This window comes from Arvicola amphibius, chromosome 11 (assembly GCF_903992535.2).
Source record: "Arvicola amphibius chromosome 11, mArvAmp1.2, whole genome shotgun sequence".
NCBI classification, from domain to species: domain Eukaryota; kingdom Metazoa; phylum Chordata; class Mammalia; order Rodentia; family Cricetidae; genus Arvicola; species Arvicola amphibius.
The window spans coordinates 94148395-94173240 of record NC_052057.2 but is presented as its reverse complement, the minus strand read 5'-3'; the positions used below and the strand labels follow the sequence as shown (position 1 = coordinate 94173240).

At 43.7% G+C, this 24846-nt stretch overlaps 1 protein-coding gene across 1 annotated transcript; it reads left to right on the top strand.

The window, feature by feature from the left end:
• The first annotated feature begins 6926 nt into the window (after window positions 1-6926).
• On the top strand, window positions 6927-23267 carry Smu1 (SMU1 DNA replication regulator and spliceosomal factor). Its single transcript, XM_038346944.2, has 12 exons — window positions 6927-7030; window positions 8825-9035; window positions 9412-9564; window positions 10519-10629; window positions 12191-12319; window positions 14731-14850; window positions 16017-16133; window positions 17044-17171; window positions 17616-17742; window positions 20471-20638; window positions 21731-21883; window positions 22654-23267. The coding sequence occupies exons 1-12, from the start codon at window positions 7005-7007 to the stop codon at window positions 22750-22752; spliced, it is 1542 nt and encodes a 513-aa protein (XP_038202872.1). The 5' UTR covers window positions 6927-7004; the 3' UTR covers window positions 22753-23267.
• Window positions 23268-24846: the final 1579 nt, after the last annotated feature.

The following is a 24846-nucleotide window of genomic DNA, read 5'->3' as shown; positions in this document are numbered from 1 at the left end:
GAGATTAACAGTTCTGCTGAGGTTGTTTCTCTTGAACCAGCTCTTACCTCTCATAACAGGAAGTGACGAAACACAAGGTGGTTTAAGAGTAAATGGCTGGGAGGCAGGTGGCCCAGCTTGAGGGAGAAGATGGTCTTGTCTGCCCCACCCTACACACCACATGGGGTTCCCCAGCTCTGCTTCTCATCACTTGGTCTGCACAGTCCCCATGTGAGACATGAAGAGTCCTGCACCACATTAGTTTCCCCCAGAGGATGAAATTTTGCCCATGATGCCCATGGACCCCTGAAGGCTCCAGTGCCAGTGCCACACAGCACCAAAGGCTTGCCCTACTCAGTGCTCATCAGCCTCCTCTTGCATAGGCTTTGCCAGACTCTGGTCTGTTGTGTGACATTTGATCGCATTCTGACAATAAGCTTCACTCTGAGTCAGAGGATGGAGCTAGCTGGTAGCTGACCAATATTAACCATAGAGATCTTGAAGAACTGAGGGCAGAGAGGAGACAGGAAGTAGTAAGGTAGGGCTGAGAGCCCCTTTGGATTTAGGAAAGGGAAAGAGAGGAGGTCACTGGTGGCTTCTCCATCACTTCACTAATCCCTCAGGTTCTTTTTTTTTTTTTTTCAAGACAGGATTTTCCTGTGTAACAGTCCTAGTTGTCCTGGAACTAGCTCTTGTAGACCAGGCTGGCCTTGAACTCACAGAGATTCGCTTGCCTCTGCCTCTCAAGTGCTGGGATTAAAGGCATATGCCACCCGGCTCATTCAGGTTTTTATCCCGATATCTGCCTCCCAATCTTTTATTTATAAAGAATAATTAGATAAACACTTCACTGGTCAGTGGCATTTCAGGAAAGAGCCCATTCCACTGTGTCCACGAAAGGAAATGCCAGGCCCTCTCCTCACCCAGGAAGATGGCGGCTATGATATCTGGTCATATATTAGCCTGAAGAGAGAAAGCCTTTTCATGATTTCAGAGAAATTATAAAAGATTTTCTCCTCAGGGCCAGAATTAAAGCATAATTCAGATATGGAACTTTCTACTGATGGTAGCTAAGCCTAAAACAGGGGAAACAGCCCCTCACACGTAGAGACTCAATGCAACAATACACAGTAAAAGAATCTGCCCTGGTGGTGCGTGCCTTTAATTCTAGCATCCTGGAGGGAGAAGCTGGCAGATCTTGGAGTTTGAAGCCATCCTGGTCTACAGAGCAAGTTCCAGGTCTGCCAGGGATACACAGAGAAACAAACCAACCAACCCAGCAGTGGCTCCTAATGGTACATACTTTGCCTACCCCAAAGATATTTACATCTGCCCAGGAGTCAGATGCAGACTGGCATTCTTGGTCCTTCACTTAGATGTGCTCCCGGGAGTGAGGTCCGGCAATACTTACACCATTTAGATTTAAGAAATAAGAGAACTCCTGTACTTTTACCAGTCCTGCTAGGGATGGCCCTGGCAGGGTTCCTGACAACCGGTGCCACTGCAATAGGCATCTAACAAGTTCAAGATAGCCAGCTCTCTACTATACTAATCAGTCAAAAATAGCAAAAGAGAATGCCAGAGAGTTATTGAAAAGGATGAAGGCTAGAGGTACAAAGGAGTGCCGACAGAGTACAATATGGACAACATGGGACCCTGGCTGGCTCCGTTAATGGAACCTCATGATGATAATTTTGAGGCTTCTATCAGGGCCATGCATCTTGAACACCTTGTCCAGATTCCTCAAACTAGAATGAAAGCGATAAACCCACAGATGATATTCCAGGAGTACCAACTCATTTCTTCAAGTTATCAGATACTGATTTGTTGATATATTTAGTGAACCACTTTAAACAAGGCTTGTACGGCCTCTTGCCTAGCATGACTTCACTTACTACCTAGAACGGAATAACCAGGAGAAATAGCTAATAGTCATTGCTCTTAGCAACCTGTGTTGGCATTCAGGCACACCTTGGCCCTGTCGCTTGGGAACCTGGCACAGTGTGTTATCACTGCGCATGACAAGCAGCACCCTGACTCTACACTGATGCAAAGGTCCCTTTAAGAGACAAGCTCCGCCCACTCCCCCTTTCTTAGTTCTGTTGTTTCTCCCAGGCAGCCGGTCACGGTCACTGTCTCTCTCTCTTTCTCCCCTCTCATTTCTCCCTTCCCAATAAACTTTCTTTTTTATGTTAGTTCTTCCTGATGGCGTGTTTGTCCCCCGCCATGGAATCCGCCGCCCCACCTCGCACCTGCGTATCAGTACAGCGCATATCGTCACAAGCTGACCACAAAGGCTTACACCAGTCCACAGTCACAGGTCCTTAAAAATCAAAAGCCCTGGGCTGGAGAGATGGCTCAGAGGTTAAGAGCATTGCCTGCTCTTTCAAAGGTCCGGAGTTCAATTCCCAGCAACCACATGGTGGCTCACAACCATCAATGGGGTCTGGTGCCCTCTTCTGGCCTGCAGACATACACACAGACAGAGTATTGTATACATAATAAATAAATATTCTAAAAAAACCAAAAGCCCCCAAGCTAACAGCTGTGTATGCTTCTCTTTGCTTGCCTGCTCACGCGCCCCACCCTGTGGTTTTAAAGCATACTATAAAAATCCAAGCTGGATGCCAGTCTCTCAGGAGCTTTCCTGATTTTGGTATACTGGTGAATAAATTCATTTCCTAGCTCCCACTCTCACTGGTGTCAGAGAACTTATTCCAGAGAGACTCCTGCAACATCATCACAGAGATTTTTTTTCTTTTTAACATAATGTCTTTATTGATTCTTTTAAACATAATTTCATATCATGCACCCTGATTCTGCTCACCTCCCAGTCCCCCCATATTCTCCTCACCCCTTAGTGCCCCCCAAAAGAAAATTAAAGAACAAAACAAATTAAGCAAACAAACAAGAACAACAAAACAATGAAAAACCTCTTCCCTTCTCCATCTTTCCCAACTCCCCAACACCTCTTCGTTCGTCCTGGTGGCACTGGGAGTGGTGTGTCACACAGTACACACTTTTGTCTAATCTGCTTTATTAGAAAATATTCATTACAATGAGTCCCTGATACATCATTCTCACTGGTTCCTCACTAAACTCCTCTGGGAAATTCCGCGACTGCCTGAGTCATGGAGATCCTGCTGGTCTTGTTCCACAGGACCAGTCCCTTCACAGGCTCCAGTAGGTCCTAGATGGGGCAGATATTAGGGTAAACAAACCCAAGGCCCAGCTGTGGACCTCAGTGGTAGCTGAGGTGGTCAGTCTGGGCCACTGAGGCCACCTGCTTCAAGCAAGGAGGTCAGAGCCAGCTCCCCTATGCCCGTGCCATCAGGGTCAGTTTTCCCTCGACTGTGGTGAGGGGTGTGGACATCTCTTCCAAGTGCAGGGGCCAACTCTCCTGTTGCAGTGTCCAACAAGAGGCAGGGCCAGCTTTCCCAGGGTCAGCGAAGGGTGGGGCTGGCTCAGTATGGCCTTCTAATTTTATTACACATGGTTCCTATTGCCCCCGGAGGTGACGTAGGCCACATATATCAACACAGAACCCAGCTGCAGTAAAACCATGGACCCAGACATGGCCCTTGGCAACAGCTGGGCTTGATAATGTCCTGCTTTGGGAAGACATCCTGGCTCCCATTGGAAGCTCTGGCCACTCAGATTGGGATAACTCTTTCAGTGGCATTGCCCCGGATACCAATAAGGCCACAGGTTGTGGCCCCAACCCCCGGCTTCCATGTGACCTTTGGTGGCAACATGGGCCTTGGACTTTTAACATAGACCCCAGCCTTTGTTGAACCACAGATCTAGACATGGTCCCCTGTAGCAGCCGAGTCTGGATGCCACTTTGTGTCAGATTGGAACAGCTCTAGTGGCAGCATGGTCCTGGGACACCAACATGGCCCCAGGCCTTGGGCATCCACATGGTCTTTGATGGTAACAGGAGGCTCGGACACCAACATGGCCCCAGGCGCTGGCCAGAACCCCTGGAATCAGCACGGCCCTCGATGGCAACACGAGCAATGGACATCAGCACAGACCCTGACTGCAGTAGGCCACAGATCCAGAGATGGCCCCCAGCCACAGCCCTGGGCCGGATGTCACTATGGCACTGGATAGTAGTATGTGCCACCCAGATCTCTATGGCCCTGGCTACCAGCAGCAACACTGGCCACCCAGACCAGCATGGCTTCGTCAGTGTCACTTGGACACCTACATGGGGTTCAACCCGAAAGCTAGAAAAACAAAGCAGCTAAGCCACTAGAGAAGTCTTAACTTCTACAAAGGCTGGGTGACTGCAAACTAAGCAGACTAAGCCGCTTTCTCCTCCCATTTGATATTCCTTGTAGGGATTAAAGGCATGACTCCCTAGTACTGGGATTAAAGGTGTGAGCCACCACCACCTGGATTTGTTTCTGCATTGATTTCGTTTGTTTGTTTTTTGAGACAGAGTTTCTTTGTAGCTTTGGAGTCTGTCCTGGAACTAACTCTTGTAGACCAGGTTGGCCTCAAACTCACAGAGATCCTCCTGCCTTTGCCTCCCAAGTGCTGGGATTAAAGGTGTGCACCACCACCACCCAGCTGGAATCCCTTCTTTAATGTAGTGCTGGAAATTAAACCCAGATGTGGTAAGAAATTTAGTGTAGCCTTTGTACCTGGCATTTACTCAGAGTTGATGGCATACCTAGACTTTGAAGTCATCTTTTGTAAACAATCCCTGATTGTTATCTGAGATTTATGAAGTTGGTTTTTTTTTTTTCTGTAAGAATTTCAGAGCTTTTGTATGACTTCACTGGCAAACTAGAAATTCTTCTAATGGCTAAGAACTGCTTAGGTAAAGAGGCCCTTGATTTACCAGCAAGATTCCAGGGTGTCTGTCTCCTTCAGCGTCTCCTTCACTCTGCCTTCTTTTCTCCTCTATCTCTGTTTGGAATTCCTGCCTTGCTGTATTCTGTGCTGCTATAGGCCCAAAGCAAATTCTTCATTAACGATGGTAATAAAACATATTCACAGGATACAGAGAGGAGTCCCACATCAGAGTTCCAGGACAGCTAGGACTACCCAGAGAAACTCTAAAATAAATAAATAAACAAAACAAATAATACTTGATAGATATCAGAAAACTAGAAAGGGGTCATAAGGAGCAAAAATAGAGGCTTTAAGGAAGAGTGGTAGGAGGGTTATAAAACACACATGGTATGGCAGCAAAAAGGGAATGCCAGGGGCAGAAAGGATTTAGGAGGTGATGAGGGCCAGGGAGATAGGGGAGAAAAGAGAAAGTCATAAGGAAAGTATGAATATGCCTCTAGGAAGCTTGCCACTTTGCAGGGTAATTACAAAACACTCATTCATTATTACTGAAGACATATGGAACTCGAGTTGCTTATAGCTATATAATTAATAAAAGGCCTGAACTTATAAGAATTATAAAAAGTGATTCTATTAAAAATGAAATAAAAATTATGGAAGACACTAAATAAAGCCTTGTGTTAAGGAAATACATAGACTTATTTTTATAGGCAAAATAAAGAAGCGAGTCTAACTGAAGTAAAATGATAGGACGGCAGTGTGGGAGGGCCTTCTGTGTCGCTCCCATTGGTTAATGCATAAAGAAACTGCCTTGGCCTGTTGATAGGGCAGAACTTAGGTGTTGGGGGGACTAAATGGTATGTTGGGAGAAAGGAGGCAGAGTTAGACGCCATGGAGCCACCGCCAGAGATAGACGTGCTGAAGCTTTGCTGGTAGGCCACGGCCTCGTGGTGATATACAGAATAATAGAAATGGGTTAAATTAATATGTAAGAGTTAGCCAATAAGAAGTTAGAGCTAGGGCTGGAGAGATGGCTCAGCGGTTAAGAGCCTTGCCTGCTCTTCCAAAGGTCCTGAGTTCAATTCCCAGCAACCACATGGTGGCTCACAGCCATCTGTAATGAGGTCTGGTGCCCTCTTCTGACCTGCAGGCATACACACAGACAGAACATTGTATACGTAATAAATAAATAAATGTTTAGAAAAAAAAAAGAAGTTAGAGCTAATGGGCCAAGCAGTGATTTAATTAATACAGTTTCTGTGGGATTATTTTGGTTCTGGGCATCCCGGACAAACAAGCGGGTCCTCCTCCTATAGGACAGGTCCAGTGAGATGGCTCAGCAGATAAAGGCACTTGCCACAGTCTAACCAAGTTTATCATTTAGACCCACATAGGCAAGGGGAGAATTAGCTCCTCTAAAGTTATCCTCTGTGCTTCACAAGTACACACACGCACGGTGCACGAACTCACACAATAAATAAAATGTAAAGACAATACTTTAACGTTTTTGTTTTGTTTGAGGCAGGGTCTTTCTATGTAGTCTTGACTGTTCTGGAACTCACTATGTAGATCAGGCTGCCTTTAACTCCCAGAGTGCTGGATTACATTGTAAATCACCTAATGGCTTGGTGATGGCACACGCCCTTAATTCCAGGATTAGGGAGGCAGAGGCTGGAGGATCTCTGTGAGGGCACACGCCTTTAATCCCAGTATTAGGGAGGTGGAGTGAGGAGGATCTCTGTGACTGCACACTAATCCTGAGCAGTGATAGGCTGGGACAGGAAGGCATGGTTCTGAGTTTCGGAACTAGCTCTTGTAGACCAGGCTGGCCTCGAACTCATAGAGATCTGCCTGCCTCTGCCTCCCGAGAGCTGGGATTAAAGGCGTGCGCCACCACCGCCTGGCTACTCCGCGTTTATGTTAACGTGCAGTCGCCACTGAGCCAGAAGAGGACGAGGCTCCCCGGGATCGAAGTCAGGACGTCAGGATCGGCTGTAGTCGCCTTTTTTTTCTGAGCCGTCTCCCCAGCTCCCGAAAGACTTTGGTTGGGACAAGCACGCTAGGCCCTGCCCCTCACGCACTGCGCCACCCCTGCATTTCCCTGTCACCCTGAGCCCGTAGCCGAGCGGAAGTGACGCTGGGCGACCGCCGGAAGTGTCGCGAAGTGTTGTGCGACCGAGTCTGTCCTGAGACGGGCCTGGACCCGAAGCGATACCGCTATGTCGATCGAAATCGAGTCTTCCGAGTGAGTAGGGCTGTGGCTCGTCCCAGCGTTGAGGGCGTGGGGTGGAGGGGCTCGAGAGGACGTCCGAGGGGGCTGCGCGCCGGGGGCTTGCGGCCTCGGTGTGCCCGCGGGGAGAGCAGCTCTGTGGCGTGCAGCCCGGAGCCCGGCGGCCCGCGGTGGGGCTGGAGAGGCTCGCCGAGCAGACGTGATCGCTGTGCTTGCTCTGCTCGCTCAGTCCTCACTCAGTGCTGTCCCTGGGCCCTGGTCCCCCAGGCTGCCCGTGAGGTCCCTTCTCCTCCTAGTCCCAGCGCTAACTAGAAAGGCTCGGTTGCTTCTGTTTGCGCAAACCCCAGGTGGCGCCGAGTTTTGGTTTGCAGCGTGCAGGTGAGAGCCGCTGTGTGGACAGAGAGACAGAATTTGGGTCAGAAGGATGATGCATAGCTAAGACGGGGGGACAGCGAGGGGCCAGGCAGGCGTGGAGTTAGTGATGGAAGAGTCTTTGGTGGACTTCTCCAGGACTCCTCCCCTCTGTCTTTGCTGGCTAACAAGTAAAATGTAAAATGGCAGACGTTTGTGTTCGGAGGGCAAGGGAGGTAGGTGTGTCCTGAAGGTCTGCATAACCGGGAGGCTCATTAAATCGACTGAGGTGGAGACCCGCTGTGTATTTTTTAAAACTGGAAACCGGGCGTGGAGTGCGCACATCTGTAATCTTAACACTGAAGAGGAGGGTAGGAAGGCTTTGTCATTTTTTTTTAAACGAACCAGCCAATCTATTCATTCATTTATCCATTTACTTATTTATTTGGCTTGTCATTTTTTAAATGGACCGATATTTCCTACAGCAGTGTAGGAAAATGGTGCCTCACTTTAAAGAAATGGACCAGATTTCATGATTCCATCTGTCTGTCTATCTATCTATCTCTGTCTAGTGATTTGTTCTATTTATCTTATCCATCCATTTATCTGGCTTATCATATTTTAAATGGACCAAGATTTCATACATCAGTATAGATGATTTAATCCATTTATCTATTTATTCAATAATTTAATCTATTTACTTACTTATTTGGTGCCCCATTTTAAAAAAATGTACCAAGATTTTCTACAGCAATGTAGATTCAGTCTATTCACCCATCTATATCTATCTAATGATTGAATCTAAATTCATTCATTCATTTATTTATTTGGCTTCTAATTTTTTTTAAATGAACCAAGATTCCCTACAGAGATGTAGATGATTTTATTTATTTATTTAATAATTCCATTTATTTATTTATTTACTTGGCTTGTCATTTAAACTAATATTTCCTACAGCAATGTAGATGATTTAATCCGTTATTCAATTAATTAATTTGTTTGGCTTGCCATTTTTTTTAAATGACCAAGATTTTTAATAGCAATGTAGATGATTCAATGTATTGATTGATTTGATTGATTCGCCAATCTATTTATTTAATTTATCTGGCTTTAAAATTTTTAATTTGGGTCACAGATGTGCGCCCCCACCGCTCCAGATGTTTTAAATAAAGACATCATTGGCTATTGTAGGTTTATAGTGTCTCATACAGATGTCCAGTAAATCCAGTGATCAGAAAAAGAAAGGCAACCAGCTTTCTTTCTGATAGGGAAACATTGGGCAGACAATTTCCCCTCTCTGAACCCAAGTTCTCCTATCTTTAGATGGAAGTTTGGAACCCTGATTCTGTGGTTGTTTGCAGAGTTTTACTCTCAATAACTAAATGGAGAGTGGGTAATAAAAGGACTAATCGGTGGCTGGAGCTCTCCAAGCTGATGGCTTTCTTTGTTTTCTCTCAGTGTGATCCGTCTCATCATGCAGTACTTGAAGGAGAACAGTTTGTATCGGGCATTGGCCACCTTACAGGAGGAGACCACTGTCTCTCTCAATACCGTGGACAGCATTGAAAGCTTCGTGGCCGACATTAACAGCGGTCATTGGGATACTGTTTTACAGGCTATACAGTCTCTGAAATTGCCAGACAAAACCCTTATTGATCTCTATGAACAGGTGAGAGTGAAGTCCTGAGCTTTGTGGGTTGGCCCTTAATGGAGAGTATCAGTGAGCCTTCCTTCCAGAGTCCAAGGGATATATAACCGGCTGTAAATTCACATCATCAAGACTCAGCAGTGTATTTTTTTTTCCTTCCTTGGAAGATTCAACATTTAATCCCAGCACTTAGGAGGCAGAGGCAGGTGGGTGTCTGTGAGTTCCAGGCCAGCCTGGTCTACAGAGTGAGTTCCAGGCCAGCCTGGTCTACAGAGTGAGTTCCAGGACAGTCAGGGCTCCACAGAGAAACCCTGTCTTGAGAAGAGGGTTGGGAGGAAGAAGAAAAAGACTGATGAAGAGGATGTTCTGAAAAATGAATTTTCCTTCCATTGTCCAGGTTGTTCTGGAACTGATAGAACTTCGTGAATTGGGTGCTGCCAGGTCCCTTCTGAGACAGACAGACCCCATGATTATGTTGAAGCAAACACAGCCAGAGCGCTATATTCATCTGGAGAACCTCTTAGCCAGGTCTTACTTTGATCCTCGTGAGGTAAGGATATGGTAGTGAAAAGACATCATTGTTAACTGTGAAAATTGAATAATGTGGCTTTGCAAAATTACTTTTTAATTTTTGTTTGTATATATGTTTGGGCGGATATATGTGTGTAGAAGTCAGAGAAGCAGTTACAGGAGTAGGTTCTTTTCTTCTACCATGGGATTCAAACTCATTTCTTCATGGTTGATGGCAAACACCTTTCTCCCACAGTGCGATCTCATCCACCAATGAGATATATAAATGCGTCATTTTACACACATAAATACACACAAATGCAGCTTCTTTCCCACATTGAGATGTATAAATACGTCATTTTACACACATATACACACAAATGCAGTTTCTTTCCCACACGAACTTTCACTAGAGGGCTTCCAAAATGAAGAAGAATGCAATAGGAACTAGGTAAATGAAAGTTAGATTTCTGAAGAATATGAGTCTTCGACCCTGCATATATTTCAGAAACTAGAATCCTACCTCTATTATGACTTACATGGCCTCTTCAGGAATAGCAGTATGGACTGATTGATTCCAGCTCTCTTCCATACTTCAGAAATGCAAGAGTGCAGAATTGCAAAGTTACTTTAAAACACTAAATCTATTTAGTTCAGCACCTGTTTAACTGGGTATTTTATTGTTTTCCTCTGAGAATGTCTTATTTCCTTTGCTTTTGAAAAATTTTAATTTTTATTATATTTAAAATGTGTGTGTGTGTACGTATGTGTATGTACATAGGTGTACTTGTGTGCATGATCCTCAGGAGGCCAGATGCATTGAATTCCCCCGGAAACTGGAGTTATAGAGAGCAGTGAGCTACCCAATGTGGGTACTGGGAATTGTTTTTTTGCAAGAGTAGTACATGCTCTTAACTGCTGAGCTGTAATTATATACATTCATGCCTTTCTTCTCCTTGGAAATGATACCAACTCTTTTTTTTTTCCCTTTTAGGCCTATCCAGATGGAAGCAGCAAAGAGAAAAGGAGAGCAGCGATTGCCCAGGCATTGGCTGGAGAGGTCAGCGTGGTGCCCCCGTCTCGTCTCATGGCGCTGCTGGGGCAGGTCAGTGAATGCCGTAGACCTGAATTACCTTGAACTACTGCGACTGTTTTCTGTGGATAATAAGGCTATTTCTGAACTAAGGAAATTACACACCCTGGGATTAGAGCTACGTACAAGGCTGATTGCTCAGAAGCTGTACCGAGCCACCTTTCCTCTTTTCCTGCATTGGCAATCTCTAGCCTCATTTAGAATTATGTTGGGATGTGCTAGGAAACTTGGAATAGTGTACTCCGTAGAATCTGTACTCTTTGAGCTCCGTGGTCTTGTCAAGCTGGGGCTGTAGCTCGGTGGGTAGGACAGACTGTTTGCTTCTGTGCTTGAGATTTTAGATTTTCTCCCAACCAAAGCCAACAGTGAGACTTTATTTTCTGACACATAAAAATACATATGTATTTATGATATTACTGTGAGGATTTGTGTGTGTGTGTGTGTGTGTGCACAAATCCCAACACCTGGGTGATGCAGGCAACTTAGGGAGGAAAGGATTTATTTCATTATACACTCCACCAGCATCTAGGGAAGCCAGGGTAAGCTCAAAGCAGAGACCTAGAGGTAGGAACTGAAGCAGAAATCAGTTAATTATGCTGCTTACTGTCTTGCTCGTCTTACTTATACAACCAAGGGTGCTCCTGCACAGTGAGCTGGGCCTTTACATCATTAACCAAGAAAATGCCCTGATAGGTCTGCCCACAGGCCAGTCTGATGGAGGCAATTTCTAACTTGAAGTTCTGTCTTCCCAGATTGGTTTGTGTGTCAAGTTGGCAAAAACTATCCATGGGGAATGCAGAGTATCCCTATTCAGATGTTCAGGTAGCATTCATTAGATAAGGTGTTGAAAGCAGTGCAAACATTCACTAATATATTGAATAGGTGAACTGAAACACCCAGTAAATAGTGTATTGACAACCATTAAACCTGATAGCTTTGCAATTCCTAATATGTATGAGCACGCATAGGCATGGCATGTAATAAATAGTATAATGTGATACTAGATGAAAATAGAATATAAACTTATTATATAGTATAATTACTAATACAGTAATTAAACACATTGTGAGAGGAAAATGACTAGAAGGAATTATTGTACAGTGTCATTAGTGGCTGGTTTTGAGTCTTGGAACTCTGGGAAATTTCTGCTTTACAATTTTTGTTTATAGGAGCTGGAGAGATGGCTCAGAGGTTAAGAGCACTGACTGCTCTCCAGAGGTCCTGAGTTCAATTCCCAGCACCCACATGGTGGCTCACAACCATCTGTAATGAGATCTAGTGCCCTCTTCTGGCACTATATACTGTATAAATAAATAAATACATTTTTAAAAAGCAAACAAACAGTTTTTGTTATAATAAAGGAAATAGGTGTGAGGTACAGCTTTTGCCCGTCAGAGTCTTTCACAAGAAGTCCGTGTTCTGTGACCACTGAACGGGAGATGGTTTAATAGTCGGAGATGTGGAGGCTGGAGAGCGCTTTCTGGACCTCGTTCTCTCAGGCACAGTTTGCCTGAGCAGCAGTGATGGCTCTTCCATGCCACTCAGCAGATCACTGTGCTTTCTTTTTCCACAGGCGTTGAAGTGGCAGCAGCACCAGGGCTTGCTTCCTCCTGGTATGACCATAGATTTGTTTCGAGGTAAAGCAGCTGTTAAAGATGTGGAAGAAGAAAAGTTTCCCACACAGCTGAGCAGGCATATTAAGGTAGGCTCTGATAAACACAGCTGGTAATTAGTTGAGTACTCATGTACAGAGCCAGGCCCTGTTGGCAGGAGCTGGGATACCAGGGAGAAGGGCTTGACAGAACTCAGGGTTCTCTCAGTGTCCTTTGGGGTACTGCTGGAACCTGGCAGTGGCACATGTCAGTTGTAGATATGTATTTGACATCCAGCCCATAATCCTATATTTGGGAAAATGGTTTAATTTGGGACTATAGAATTTTCCATATTTATGTCCTATTAAATATTTATGCTTAGTCTGCTGCATGTCAGGCAAAGGGTCAGCCATGGATATTAAAGCTGACTTGTGATGTTAAGGAGAATAATTTTGCCTTATGACTTAGATACTGTGTGAGTGCATGCCAAGGATTAGATCTAGAACCTTAACATGCCTCTGAGCTAAGCCTCGAGACCTTGATTGTATTGGGAAACTGTTTTAGGAAAAGGAACAATCAAACAGTTCAGCTCCCAGAACTAAAGGTGTGTGTTAGTGCCTTAGCTTCTCTGTAGTTTTGTGCTCTGGTTGCATTAATGGATTTTAAAATGCTGCGTGTTCACGGTGTTAAGGAAATGGCTCAGTGGATAAAATGCTTGCTATGCAAAGATTCCCAGTGGCCACATAAAATTACATATGTAAGCCCAGTGCTGGGGCAGAGGGAGGCAGGTATTGGGAGCTTGTTAGCAAGCCATTCTAGCAGAATATGGGGGTGCTTCAGGTCTAGTGAGAGACTCTGTCCTGAAAAACAAGGTGGAGAGAGGTAGAATATGATTCCTTGACCTCTAACCTCCAGATGAGCATGCATGGGTGAGTGCATCTGCATGAACATGTGCTCATATGCATATACTGTACTGCAAATATGCACACACAGAAGTGCATATTCCTTAACTCTGACTTTGGTTCAGTAGTTTGTATTTGTCTTTTCTGCACTGTGTGTTCTAATTTGCATGTGATAATTTTTTTGAGTAGCACCTTTATCTGCCTTGGTCGAAGACTTTGTTCAGTTAGAGATCGTTCTGTCGGTGCCACTGGGCTAGAAGTTGTCTGGAATGAATATTTTGCATTAGAGCTAGACAGTGGGGTGGTTGTGGCACAGGCTTTTAATCCCAGCACTCAGGATACGGAGGCAGGTTCTCAGAGTTCCAGGCCAGCTTGATCTATAGAGGGAATTCCAGGACAGCCAGGGCTACACAGAGAAACCCTGTCTTGAAAAATAAGTAAGTAAATAAAAGTGGTGATGTACCCCAGTAATGCCTGCAGGCCAAAGCAGGAAGACTCAAGCTGAATGCCTGCCTCATCCCTAGACACAGTGGCCTGGGGATAGTTTGGTAGAGTCTAGTATGTGTGGGCCCTGGGTCTGTATGCCAGCACTAAAAAAGGAAAAATCAACATTATTATCTGTCTGCTGTCCTGTGGTTTCCCTGACATTGGAGCATAGTCAGTGTGAATGCTAGGAAGGCACTTAGCAAACAAATAACTCGTCCAATAATTAGTCCTAGTTATTTTTCCCTAAAGGTGGGTAGATAGATTAATTTATTTAATATATGAGTGTTTTGTGTGCATGTCTGTGTACTACATATGTGCCTAGTGCCTGTAGAGGCAGAAGGGGGCATCGGGTCCCTTAGAACTGTAATAACAGATGGTTCTGAGGTGCTATGTTGGTTCTGGGAGTGGAATCCAGGTCCTATGCAAGATCATCCAGTGATCTTGACCTCTGAGCCATCTTTCCAGCCCTTAGCTCTAGTTTTGTGAGCCACATATTATCACTGATTCAATAAAGGTTGTGAAATAATGATGAAAATTTTATTTGCAACACTCTTATTTTGAAAATGAGTCCTCTCTTCCATCCAGATGCACAACAGAAACATTAAACTATGTTAACTTGGAATGGAAAGGCCTTCTAATTGCTGATTCTGGCAGAAAGTTATGGCTTGTGTTAACGGAATTATTTGTTTTATATCTCATGTTAAAAAATTTTTTCCCCCATATACCACCACACACTATATGTGTGATGATGTATGCTTGTAATCCCAGTAAGTACTGGGGTTACTGCAGAATGAAGATCTCAGATTAGAGGACAGGATTTCAGTGGACTACATTGAGTTCTTGGCCATCTTAGGCCACATAGTGAAATCATCTTTGAAAGAACAAAACCTTGTGTTTTTTTTCCCATTTTTTTTCAATTAACTAATTTTATTAAAACAGCAACAACATTTAGATATAAAACTGGTCAGAGAAAGCATCTACCAGGGTCCATGTGTAGAAATGCCTTCCGATACTCCACAATATGGGCCATCTGGGATTATATGCAAGGGCTGGGTTTCTTAAAAGGCTAAAATGGAAATCGTTTAAAGGCCCTTAGGTAACAATTTATGTGTTCTTTGTTTTACTTAAAACAGTTTGGTCAGAAATCGCACGTGGAGTGTGCTCGGTTCTCTCCAGATGGTCAATATCTGGTCACTGGATCTGTTGATGGATTTATTGAAGTGTGGAACTTCACTACAGGAAAAATCAGGAAGGTAAAGTATTAAAAATGCATTAACTTTTAAAGGAAGAATTGCTAATTTTCAGTTAATTTTGTCTTATTTGTGAGTTATATGATTGAGGAAGGGTCTTTATGAAAGTTTAAAAGCTCATTTTAAGTTGAGTTTCTATTAAATGGGAGAAACCTTTGTTATCTTTTCATGAGTTTTTACAAAAATTGAAAACATTCTGTTTGGAGTGAGTTACGTGTCTGTAATGTTCAGAAAGGGTCATGAGATCTTTGGGGAGTGTGAAGCTCTTACTCTCATCCTGGAGCCCATCCGAGCTCTTCCTTGTTCATCCAGGGCTACCCATTCCTTAGCTTTAAAGGGATGTGCTGTGTGTGTGTTAGCAGCTACTTATGTATCCTTTTAATAATGTTACACAGATGGCAACATACACGCCACGTACTGTATTATGCCCTTGATTTCCTCTTTGTAGTGTTTGAAATAATTGCTGAATGAACTACATTGCAGTGCAAAGAATGAAGCATGGTCTATGTATAGTCTCTTAGAGATTGTTGCCAGTCTTACCTAATTTTAGTACTAATTGTATTTTTCATATGAGTGAAGTTTATATGTAAATAGCCACCAAATTTTTCTGTTCTGTGAAGTCTCTGACCACATTCACCATGTGAGTGTGTACAGGTACAGATGAACATATGTGTGTGTGTGTGTGAGACAGAGAAAACCTCGGGTGTTGTTAGTCAAGTGTTGTCCTCCTTGTTTTTGACATAGGATCTCTTAGTGGCGGGGAGCTCCTCAAATAGGCTAGTTTGCTCAGCGAGGTCCAGACTTAGTGCTGCTCTCCTAGCTCTGGGGTAACAAATGGATACCATGATTTTTTTCCCCCCACATATGTTCAGGGGTTTGAATTTAGGTCCTCATGCTCCTAAGACAGTAGCTTCCCAGCCAGCCCCTTTGTCCCTTTTCTTATTTATTTCTTTTTTGAAATGAGGACTTTCTATCTTAAGGAAATCAAAATATGCATTGCAGGTGCTGGGGAAATGGCCCAGTGGTGAAAGGACTTGCCGTGCAAACACGAGGACCAGAGCTCAGGCCCAGACGCCTGCTTTCTGTGGATTTCTAGGGTTCTGGGTGGGGCCACTGGGGCAGTGGTTTGATTTTTGTGTTATTTTAATAACTGTTAATCATCACTTTAGGATCTTAAGTACCAGGCCCAGGATAACTTCATGATGATGGATGATGCTGTCCTCTGCATGTGTTTCAGCCGAGATACTGAAATGTTAGCAACTGGGGCCCAAGATGGGAAGATTAAGGTATGGAAAGCTTAGATTTAGACATTTAAAAAATTTTTAATGGTGTAATACACATGATATTTACTACCAAAATAACTCCTATATATTGAGCATCAATTTGATGCTAATCCCTTTTTTGTTTTCAGTTTTACTAATAATCCTGTCTGGGATGGGCCATTAACATATTTGCAGTCACACAGCTGGTAAATTACAGATCTGGCACTTCTGTTCAAATATGTTCATGTCTGTCTTGGTTGTAGGGCATATATGTAATGTACTGCAGGTTAATGTTTCCTTCTTTCTTTCTTTCTTTCTTTCTTTCTTTCTTTCTTTCTTTCTTTCTTTTTCTCTATATCTATCTGTCTGTCTGTCTGTCTGTCTATCTATCGGGGTTGGTATTAGCTGTGGCTTGTTTTTAGTTGCTGATAATGCAACTGGGAGGTAAAATAAGGAAATAGTTCCTGCTTAATAGACTCGGCTACTATTTTTTTTTGTCTTGTCTTTTGTGGTGTTGAACTGGGGGCTTGTGAATGTTAGACAAACACTCTTACCGCTGGGTTGTGTTTTATTTATTTTATATGTATGAGTGTTTTGTCTTCATGTGTGTATGTGTGCACCACTTGTGTGCCTGGTGCCTTAAGGTCAGAAGGCGGCGTCAGATTCCCCTGGGACTGGACTTATGGGTAGTTCTGGGTCACCCTGTAGGTGTTGGGAATTGAATCTGGGTCCTCTACAAAAGTAAAAAGTGCTCTTAACTGCTGAGCCGTCTCTGTGGTTCACCGCTGTGTATTGAATCCATATTATTGTACTACTGCAGTAGACATGCCAGATTGGACTGTAGGCATGCATCATTGCTGCTGTCTTGGTGTGTTCGTGCTGCATTGTCAGCTGTCCCTGCCAACACTTTATTCACATTTTTATCTTCTTAAAGGTGTGGAAGATTCAGAGTGGACAGTGTTTAAGAAGATTTGAAAGGGCACACAGTAAAGGTGTCACCTGTCTAAGCTTTTCAAAGGATAGCAGTCAGATCCTCAGTGCATCTTTTGACCAAACAATAAGGTAAGAGGAATCCCGGAGCTGTCCTTATGACAATTTGATAAAATAGGCCCCAGAGGGAAGTTACTCGTGAGTCTTCATGCGTTTCCAGAGAACAAGGCTGTGTGAGGCCTCATCTCCTCCGGTTCAGGTGGCACAGCGCTTTGTTATCCAGAAGGGATTTGTGAAATAACAGTGTTTTATTTTTCTCAGTGTGTGGTCTGTGATGCTGGGTGTGGAGGTGGAAGCCTGGACTCCCAACCCTTAGAAGGCAGAGACAGATGGACTGAGAATTCTAGGGCAGCTTGAACTCCCTACTGAAACTCTTGTTTTAAAAAGCAAAAATGTGGTTTTGACTGTGTACATTTCATCATTTAAGATTGTAATACTTTTGTAATTCATCTAAAATGCATTCAATGATTTGCTTCCACATAACATAATGAATATTCTTTTAATTTTATTTGATAGAATTCATGGTTTAAAATCTGGAAAAACACTGAAGGAATTTCGAGGCCATTCCTCTTTTGTTAACGAGGCAACATTTACCCAGGATGGACATTACATTATCAGTGCATCTTCCGATGGCACTGTGAAGGTAGAGTGTCGTCACTGACTCCTGGGATGCTCTCTTCACTGTTGCTCTTTAAGAGGGTAGCATTGTCAGGATGGTGATGATAGAGCTGTGAGTCGGAGGCAGGCATGCTGTGGGTGTTCCCTGTTTGTTGGTCTATATCATACACACTCATAACCTCACACTCAGACAACCCAAGCTTTGTCATATGTAGAAACATAAGTGATCAGTAGTTCAGCCTGTCTTCCTATGAATATTAGCCACTACTTGTAATCAGGTTCAGAAATGCTTCAATAACCAAATGCCCTTTTTGTGTTTCTTCCCAAATTAAGTCTTTCCTTATATCTGAAGAGGAGTGAGGGAGAGAAAGCATAGAAATATGAGCCTCCCAGCAGTTGGGAGACAAAGGCAGGAAGACTTCTACAAGTTCAGTCCAGCCTAGGCTGTGTAAAAAGGACCTTGTCCTAAAAACAGAGGGGCTGGAGAGACAGCTCAGTAGGTAGAAGTGCTTGCTCCTGTAGAGAACTCCATTCAGTTCCCAGCACTTACATGGTGGCTCATAGCCATCTGTAATTCCACTTTCAGTTGCTTCAATACCCTATTCTAGTCTCTGTGTACACTGTATGCTTATGGTGCACATCCGTCCATGCAGGCAAACATTTGTATCCATAAATAAAAGTAAATAAACTCAACTTTCAAATAATCCTTTCCCAACATATCTCAACTGAAAGTATTGAGTCTTTATTCAGTACCTTTAAAGATTTAGTTATTTCAGGGGAAATGGCTCAGTAGTTAGTAGTTGCTCTTCCAGAAAACCAAGTTTGATCCTTTGTGTTAGGCAGCTCATAGTTGCCTATATCTCCAGTTCCAGGGGTATTACTGATTGATTGATTGTTTTATTGTTTTTTGAGACAGGGTTTCTCTGTATAGCCTTGGCTGTTCTGGAACTCACACTGTAGGCCAGGCTGGCCTCGAACTCACAGAGATCCACCTGCCCCTGTCTCCCAAGTGCTGGGATTAGAGGTGTGAGCCACCACACCTATCCTAAATAAAAAATTTAAAGGACCTTATTTCTTGGAAAAGTTGAGAAATTCCAGTAGAAAATTGATTGCTGAAATGTTTTTCTTAGGCAGCTGAACTCCAGAAGAATGTGGCAGGTAACGATATTCACCTTGAACATCTAGGGGGGCAACTATTTCTCCCTACAGATGTTTAGAAGACATTTGTGTTGTACAGAGCTGTTAGTCACAGAGGAAAAGCATTGGGAACGTGCTGTAGAGGCTCTTCGCCTCTTTAGTGAGGGGTGTCTGAACAGTGCCATGCAGCCCTTTTTGGTCTCTTCTCTAAGCTCTCTGACTAAACTCTTCAGCTCATAAGCCTAGAAGGACAAGGAAAGAACTGAGAAACAGTCCAGGTGGCTGAGTGGCTCTGCCTTTGGTTCTCATGTATGTGCTGATGCTGTGATCTTCTTGACTGTATTCACCTCAGCCTCACCAAATCAATTTTCAAAACAGGGCGCTAAACTGACGTCTCTTTTGGTGTTAATGCCTTTTGAGCGTTTTTGTGTTTGTACATGTAGATATGTACATGTTTCCTTGTGTACCTTGAGGCCAAGGCAGGTCAGCACTGGGTGGTGTTCCTCAGTTGCTTATCCGTGCTATGCATTTTTCTTCCTTTTTTTCTCTTAATGATTTATTTATATATTTTTGTGTTTATATGTACACAGTGCTCTATCTGCATGTATGCTTGCACACCAGAAGAGGACATCTGATCCCATTATAGGTGTTGTGAGCCACCATGTAGTTGCTGGGAATTGAACTCAGGACCTCTGGAAGAGCAGCAGTGCTCTTAACCTGAGGCTTCCCTCCATGGAGCCCTGCCCTTTTTTTTTTTTTTTTTTTTTGTGGGTGGAGGGGTTCCGGAATGCACCATCTTGCACTAGGATTCAAAGATCTAGATGATTAGCTGGCCCAAGAGCCCCAAGGCTTGTCCTGAGTCTTTCCAGTGCTGGGATTGCTGGCACCCAGCTTTTTTTTTTTTTTTTAAACAGACTGTGCCTTCCTTTCTTTTATTTATTTATTATATATACAATATTCTTTCTGCGTGTATGCCTGCAGGCCAGAAGAGGGCACCAGACCTCATTACAGATGGTTGTGAGCCACCATGTGGTTGCCGAGACTTGAACTCGGGACGTCTGGAAGAGCAGGCAATGCTCTTAACCACTGAGCCATCTCTCCAGCCCCCTGGCACCCAGCTTTTATGTGGTAGCTGGGACTCAAACTTAAGTTCTCAAAATAAAAAGTGACTAGCAGGCACTTTTCTGAGCCATGTCCTGAGTCCCTGGATTATTCTCCCCTTCTTCTTTCCCAGGCTATCCTAGAATATTATACTCTTACTCAAACTAGGGATTCTTTTGCCTCATCCTCCTGATGCTTGAAATTACAGGTCTCATCCTGATATTTTGTTTAGTTTGATACAGGATTTGCTATACGGTAGCCCAGGCTGACCTTGAACCCTCCCCTTAATGAGTGCTGGGATTAAAGGTATGTGCCAGTGTGCTAGCCTCTAGCTGTTTATGAAGATAGCATGATCCTGAAAAATAAATGATTTTTATTATTTAGTTTGTGGTTTTCATTTTTTTATGCCAGTTAAATGCTGAGGAATGCTTACTATGCATGTGGCAGTATTGGTTATTTGATTTTCTTAAACCTAATTGTTAATCTAGGTGTTATGTTTTATATTTTTGTGGTAGATCTGGAACATGAAGACCACGGAATGTTCAAATACCTTTAAATCATTGGGCAGTACTGCAGGGACAGACATTACCGTCAATAGTGTGATTCTGCTCCCTAAAAACCCAGAGCACTTTGTTGTGTGCAACCGATCAAACACAGTGGTCATCATGAACATGCAGGGGCAGGTGAGTGCTCAGAAGGTGCTTCTGCACTGGGTTTGGTTCTGGTCCGTACTGTGGTCAAGCAAGGGTCACTGTTTCTAAGCTATATAAGCTGTGTTTATTTATAGATACACATGCAGAAGCACTTCCTTTCTCCAGTGTGTGTATAATGCTTTTTCATCATTCATCTAATCTGTCTTTTGATTTCTGAGACAGTATCCTGCTGTGTAGCCTGGGCTACCCTCAAACTCAATGATCCTCCTGTCTCAGACTTCTGAGTGTTGGGATTATAGTACACTACCATGCCCAGCCAGCTCTGGTCTGTTCTTTAGCTTTTAGAACTGACCTGAAGATTATCCCTCTTAGGGAGGTCCAGTGTGGAGTGGGTCGCTCTCTTGGGATATCTACCCAGGTGAACATGGGTACTACTAGAAAGAAAACGGCAGTGTCTCACTGGAGCCTAGGCTGCCTTGAATTCAGAACCCTCCTTCCTCAGTCTCCCAAGTGCTGGAACTGCAGGTGATCACTTGGTGAATTTAAAGTTGTATATCATAAAGGAAAGTCGTAGTGTTCCTTCCTGGGTGGAGCATGGGCGTTGTGTCTGGTAAGCGTGGACTGGTGAATGTTAAGTCCAGGCAGCCTTTAAAACTGAGGTGTATTGATTGAGAAGATGGGTGTTTGTGAGATGAATTTGCCTCATCTGATCATGGGCTATAAAGTAACTGAAGGACAGGGCTGGTGACTTGGTGCGAAATTCAGAATTTCTGACTGTTAGTTACTTAACTATAGTTTACCTTTTGAATATTTTCAGGCAGGAAGATGTAACATATGATGAATGAAACTGGCAAAGTGCAAAATAACAGTGTAGAAAATGTCAGCTTTTAAAATTTTGTTTTCTGGGTGTGTGACACATGCCTTTAGTCCCAGCACTTGGGAAGTTGGAGGCAGAAGGATGAGGAATTCAGTCAACCTTGGCTGTAGAGCAAGCTTGAGACCAGCCTGGCTACATGACCCTATCTGTAGACATAGAGTCCTCATTAAATGTTAGGTCGGTGGTAGTTTAGACTGCCCTGCTACAAGTCTGGTGTTTGCTTTTGTTTTGGGTGCGGTGTCTAGATTGTCAGAAGCTTCAGTTCTGGTAAGAGAGAAGGTGGTGACTTCGTTTGCTGTGCCCTCTCTCCCCGCGGCGAGTGGATCTACTGTGTTGGGGAGGACTTCGTGCTCTACTGCTTCAGCACAGTCACCGGCAAGCTGGAGAGAACTCTGACGGTGAGTTAAAGACCACATGGGGATACCCATGTGCGTCCATGTCCTCTGGCTCTCCAGGCAGGCTGCCATCAGTGTGAACCTCCTTAGAAAACATGCAGTCGGGGAGTTTACCAAGAAATGTGATTGTGTCATATATTAGAAGTCAGGTGTATTGTAGTACAGTTTGGCTTCAGAGAAAGGGTAACAGTACAGAAAACAGAGAAGGAACAGCTTGCTAGCTAGGCCTGACTTTCCGGGGCTGACGGGTTGGAGAGACAAGCTTTCTTCATTCCTTTTGGAGGTAACTACTTGGATATTATCCTTCCAGTTTGATTTCTTTTGATACTTTCAGCTTTATGCTACTAAAAATTTCAACTAAATTGAAGATATTATGAAGAGTAATTTTTTTTCCTTTATCTTTCCAAGACAGTTTTTCTGTGTAGTCCTGACTGTCCTGAACTCACAGAGATCTTCCTGCCTCTGCCTCCTGAGAGAGTACAGGGAGGGATTAAAGGCATGTGCCACAGCTCAGTTTATGGGGAACGGTTAATACCAGTTGCTATAATACATGGTCCCCAAATTTTAGTGATTTAACAAAATAAAAGCTTTATTTCGAATATGTCCCAATGATTCCATCACAGTGTGGCATGGATTGGAGAGCCCTCTTTTAAGCAGTGCCATTTAGAATATATGACCTCTCAGGGTCTCTTTTTCTCCCCAGCCTTCTCTAAAGGCCTCTTGAGAGTGCTTTAAGTAAGACCTGTGTACCCTGACTGCTTTCCGTGTTCTAGGTTCATGAGAAGGACGTGATTGGAATTGCTCACCACCCGCATCAGAACCTGATTGCCACCTACAGTGAAGATGGACTCCTCAAGCTCTGGAAACCCTAAGTCCTCTTCACAGTGCAGCCAGGGAACGCACCTAAGTGGAGGCATGCCCATGTGTTACTCTTACTTTCCATATCTGCCTTTGCAAGCAAAGATACTGTCTGAATAAGTCACAAGAACAATTGTGTGAAAATTCATGTTTAAATAGAAGTTATCATTTAAAAGTTTTTTTTTTCTTTTCTTTTTTTTTTTTTTCCTGAGACGTGGTTTTCTCTGTAATCCTGGCTGTCCTGAAACACACTCTGTAGACCAGGGTGGCCTTGAACTCAGAGATCTGCCTGCCTCTCAAGTGTTTGGATTAACCCCTACCCCCTTTGCCAGCTTGCTTTTAGAGCATTTTAAAGGGGAGTCATTAACTGGGGAATTCATTTAATATTTTCATTAATCTCTACCAAAAGACTTTAAATACTGTTAATTAAAACATGTCCTAGCATAAAATGTGTAAATAAGTCACTGTGCCATATTCAGCAGCTGTGGGGTTTTTAAAAAGATTTTAATAAACTTAATACCTTTCTGAAGACTTTACCAAGTGTTAATAGGGGAGAACCTTAGGTCTGATATTCAGTTCCTGGGGTAGTTAAGACTAACATGAAAAGGGCCTGGTGACACACAATCACATTCCGCTGTCAATCGTCTTTCTGAGTTCTGCCCTTTATGTTCGGGCTTGCTTCAATGTAGCGCTCATGTTCGGATTGGAGCTAGTTACAGGGTAGTCTATGGGATTTTTAAAAAAAATATTTTTAAAGATTTATTTAACTTTATGTTCATTAGTGTGAAGGTGTCAGATCTTGTGGAACTGCATTTTCAGACCGTTGTGAGCTGCCATGTGGGTGCTGGGAATTGAACCCCGGTCCTCTGGAAGAGCAGTCAGTGCTCTTAACCGCTGAGCCATCTCTCTAGGCCCAGGTTTATGGGATTTTTGAAGTTTAGACATCATCCTTTTTTGGAGGATAATTTGGCACTGAAAATGTACTGTTGTGAAGAAAAATTAGAAAAGGACTGGAGATTTAAATCTCTTGTAATATATATCTGAAGAAAAACATTTCAACAAACTATTGAAAATGGGTCCCACATTAATGTCCTTCCGATTTCCAACAATGTAGAGCGCATTTATAATGTATGCTAAGCTGTTCAAGAAAGTGAGGCCTTCTCCTAGGCTTTTATTGATAAAGTCATTACCAAGTTTCCACATTTTGGGCTCAGTTGGTAGAATGCTAGCCTAGCATGCCTGTCTTGGTTTGATTTCCCAGTGCCACATAAACTTGCATGCCTGTATTCCAGCAGTTGGGAGGTAGAGGCAAGAGGACTAGAAATTCAAGTTAGCTCTATAGTATGCTCAAGGCTAGCTTGGTCTACAAATTGGAGTTCCAGGAAAGTTTACACAAAGAAACTCTTGTCTTGAACCCCTCGGCCCCCAAAAAGCACAAGTTTAAGGTCAACATGGGAGGCTATAGGGGAACCATGACTTTATTTTTGGTCTTTCAAGACAGGGTTCCTCTGTGTAAGTTCTAGCTGTCCTGGAACTAGCTCTTGTGGACCAGGCTGGGGCCTCAAACTCATGGAGATCTGCCTGCTTCTGCCTCTATAGAGTGCTGAGACTAGAGGTGTTCACTGCTACAGAGACTGTAGTATGGTATACCAGTAAGCTAAGGGATAAACTGGTAGTTTCTAGTTTCTGGGATTACACTTGGAAAAGTTCTAGCAGACCACCTCTGTTCATCCTTTGGCTACGTTTGGAAGGAACTTGCAAGACTGGCCTGCCTTAAGCCCTTCCTGGCCAGCTTTCTGGAACCACCTTCCTGGAGCAGTGCTGTGCTGAGGCAGCACTGGTTGATGCCCGCCTCTGGTACCCACTTCCAATGAAGTAGCCAAGTTGGGAGAAACTCCCATGTGGCAGTACAGGATGCGACCTGCTCAAAGGCTGACATCTGGTGGCTAACTCTGCAATTACCCCCAAGCCAGAGGTTAAGGGCCCTGTTATAGGGATAGGGGCCTAATGAAAGCTCAATACCTGGGACTTGGTACTTGATTATAAAAAGTAAGTCACGTTTGAAGAAGGCAATAGTTTTGGTGTGGCCCACCAGACAATCCTGGTGT

Coding starts and splice junctions, on each gene's coding strand:
- Smu1 (XM_038346944.2), top strand. CDS start 7,005: ATGTCGATCGAAATCGAGTCTTCCGA. Junction 12,320..14,730: donor AGCTGAGCAGGCATATTAAG/GTAGGCTCTGAT, acceptor TACTTAAAACAG/TTTGGTCAGAAATCGCACGT. Junction 17,743..20,470: donor CTTCCGATGGCACTGTGAAG/GTAGAGTGTCGT, acceptor TTTTTGTGGTAG/ATCTGGAACATGAAGACCAC.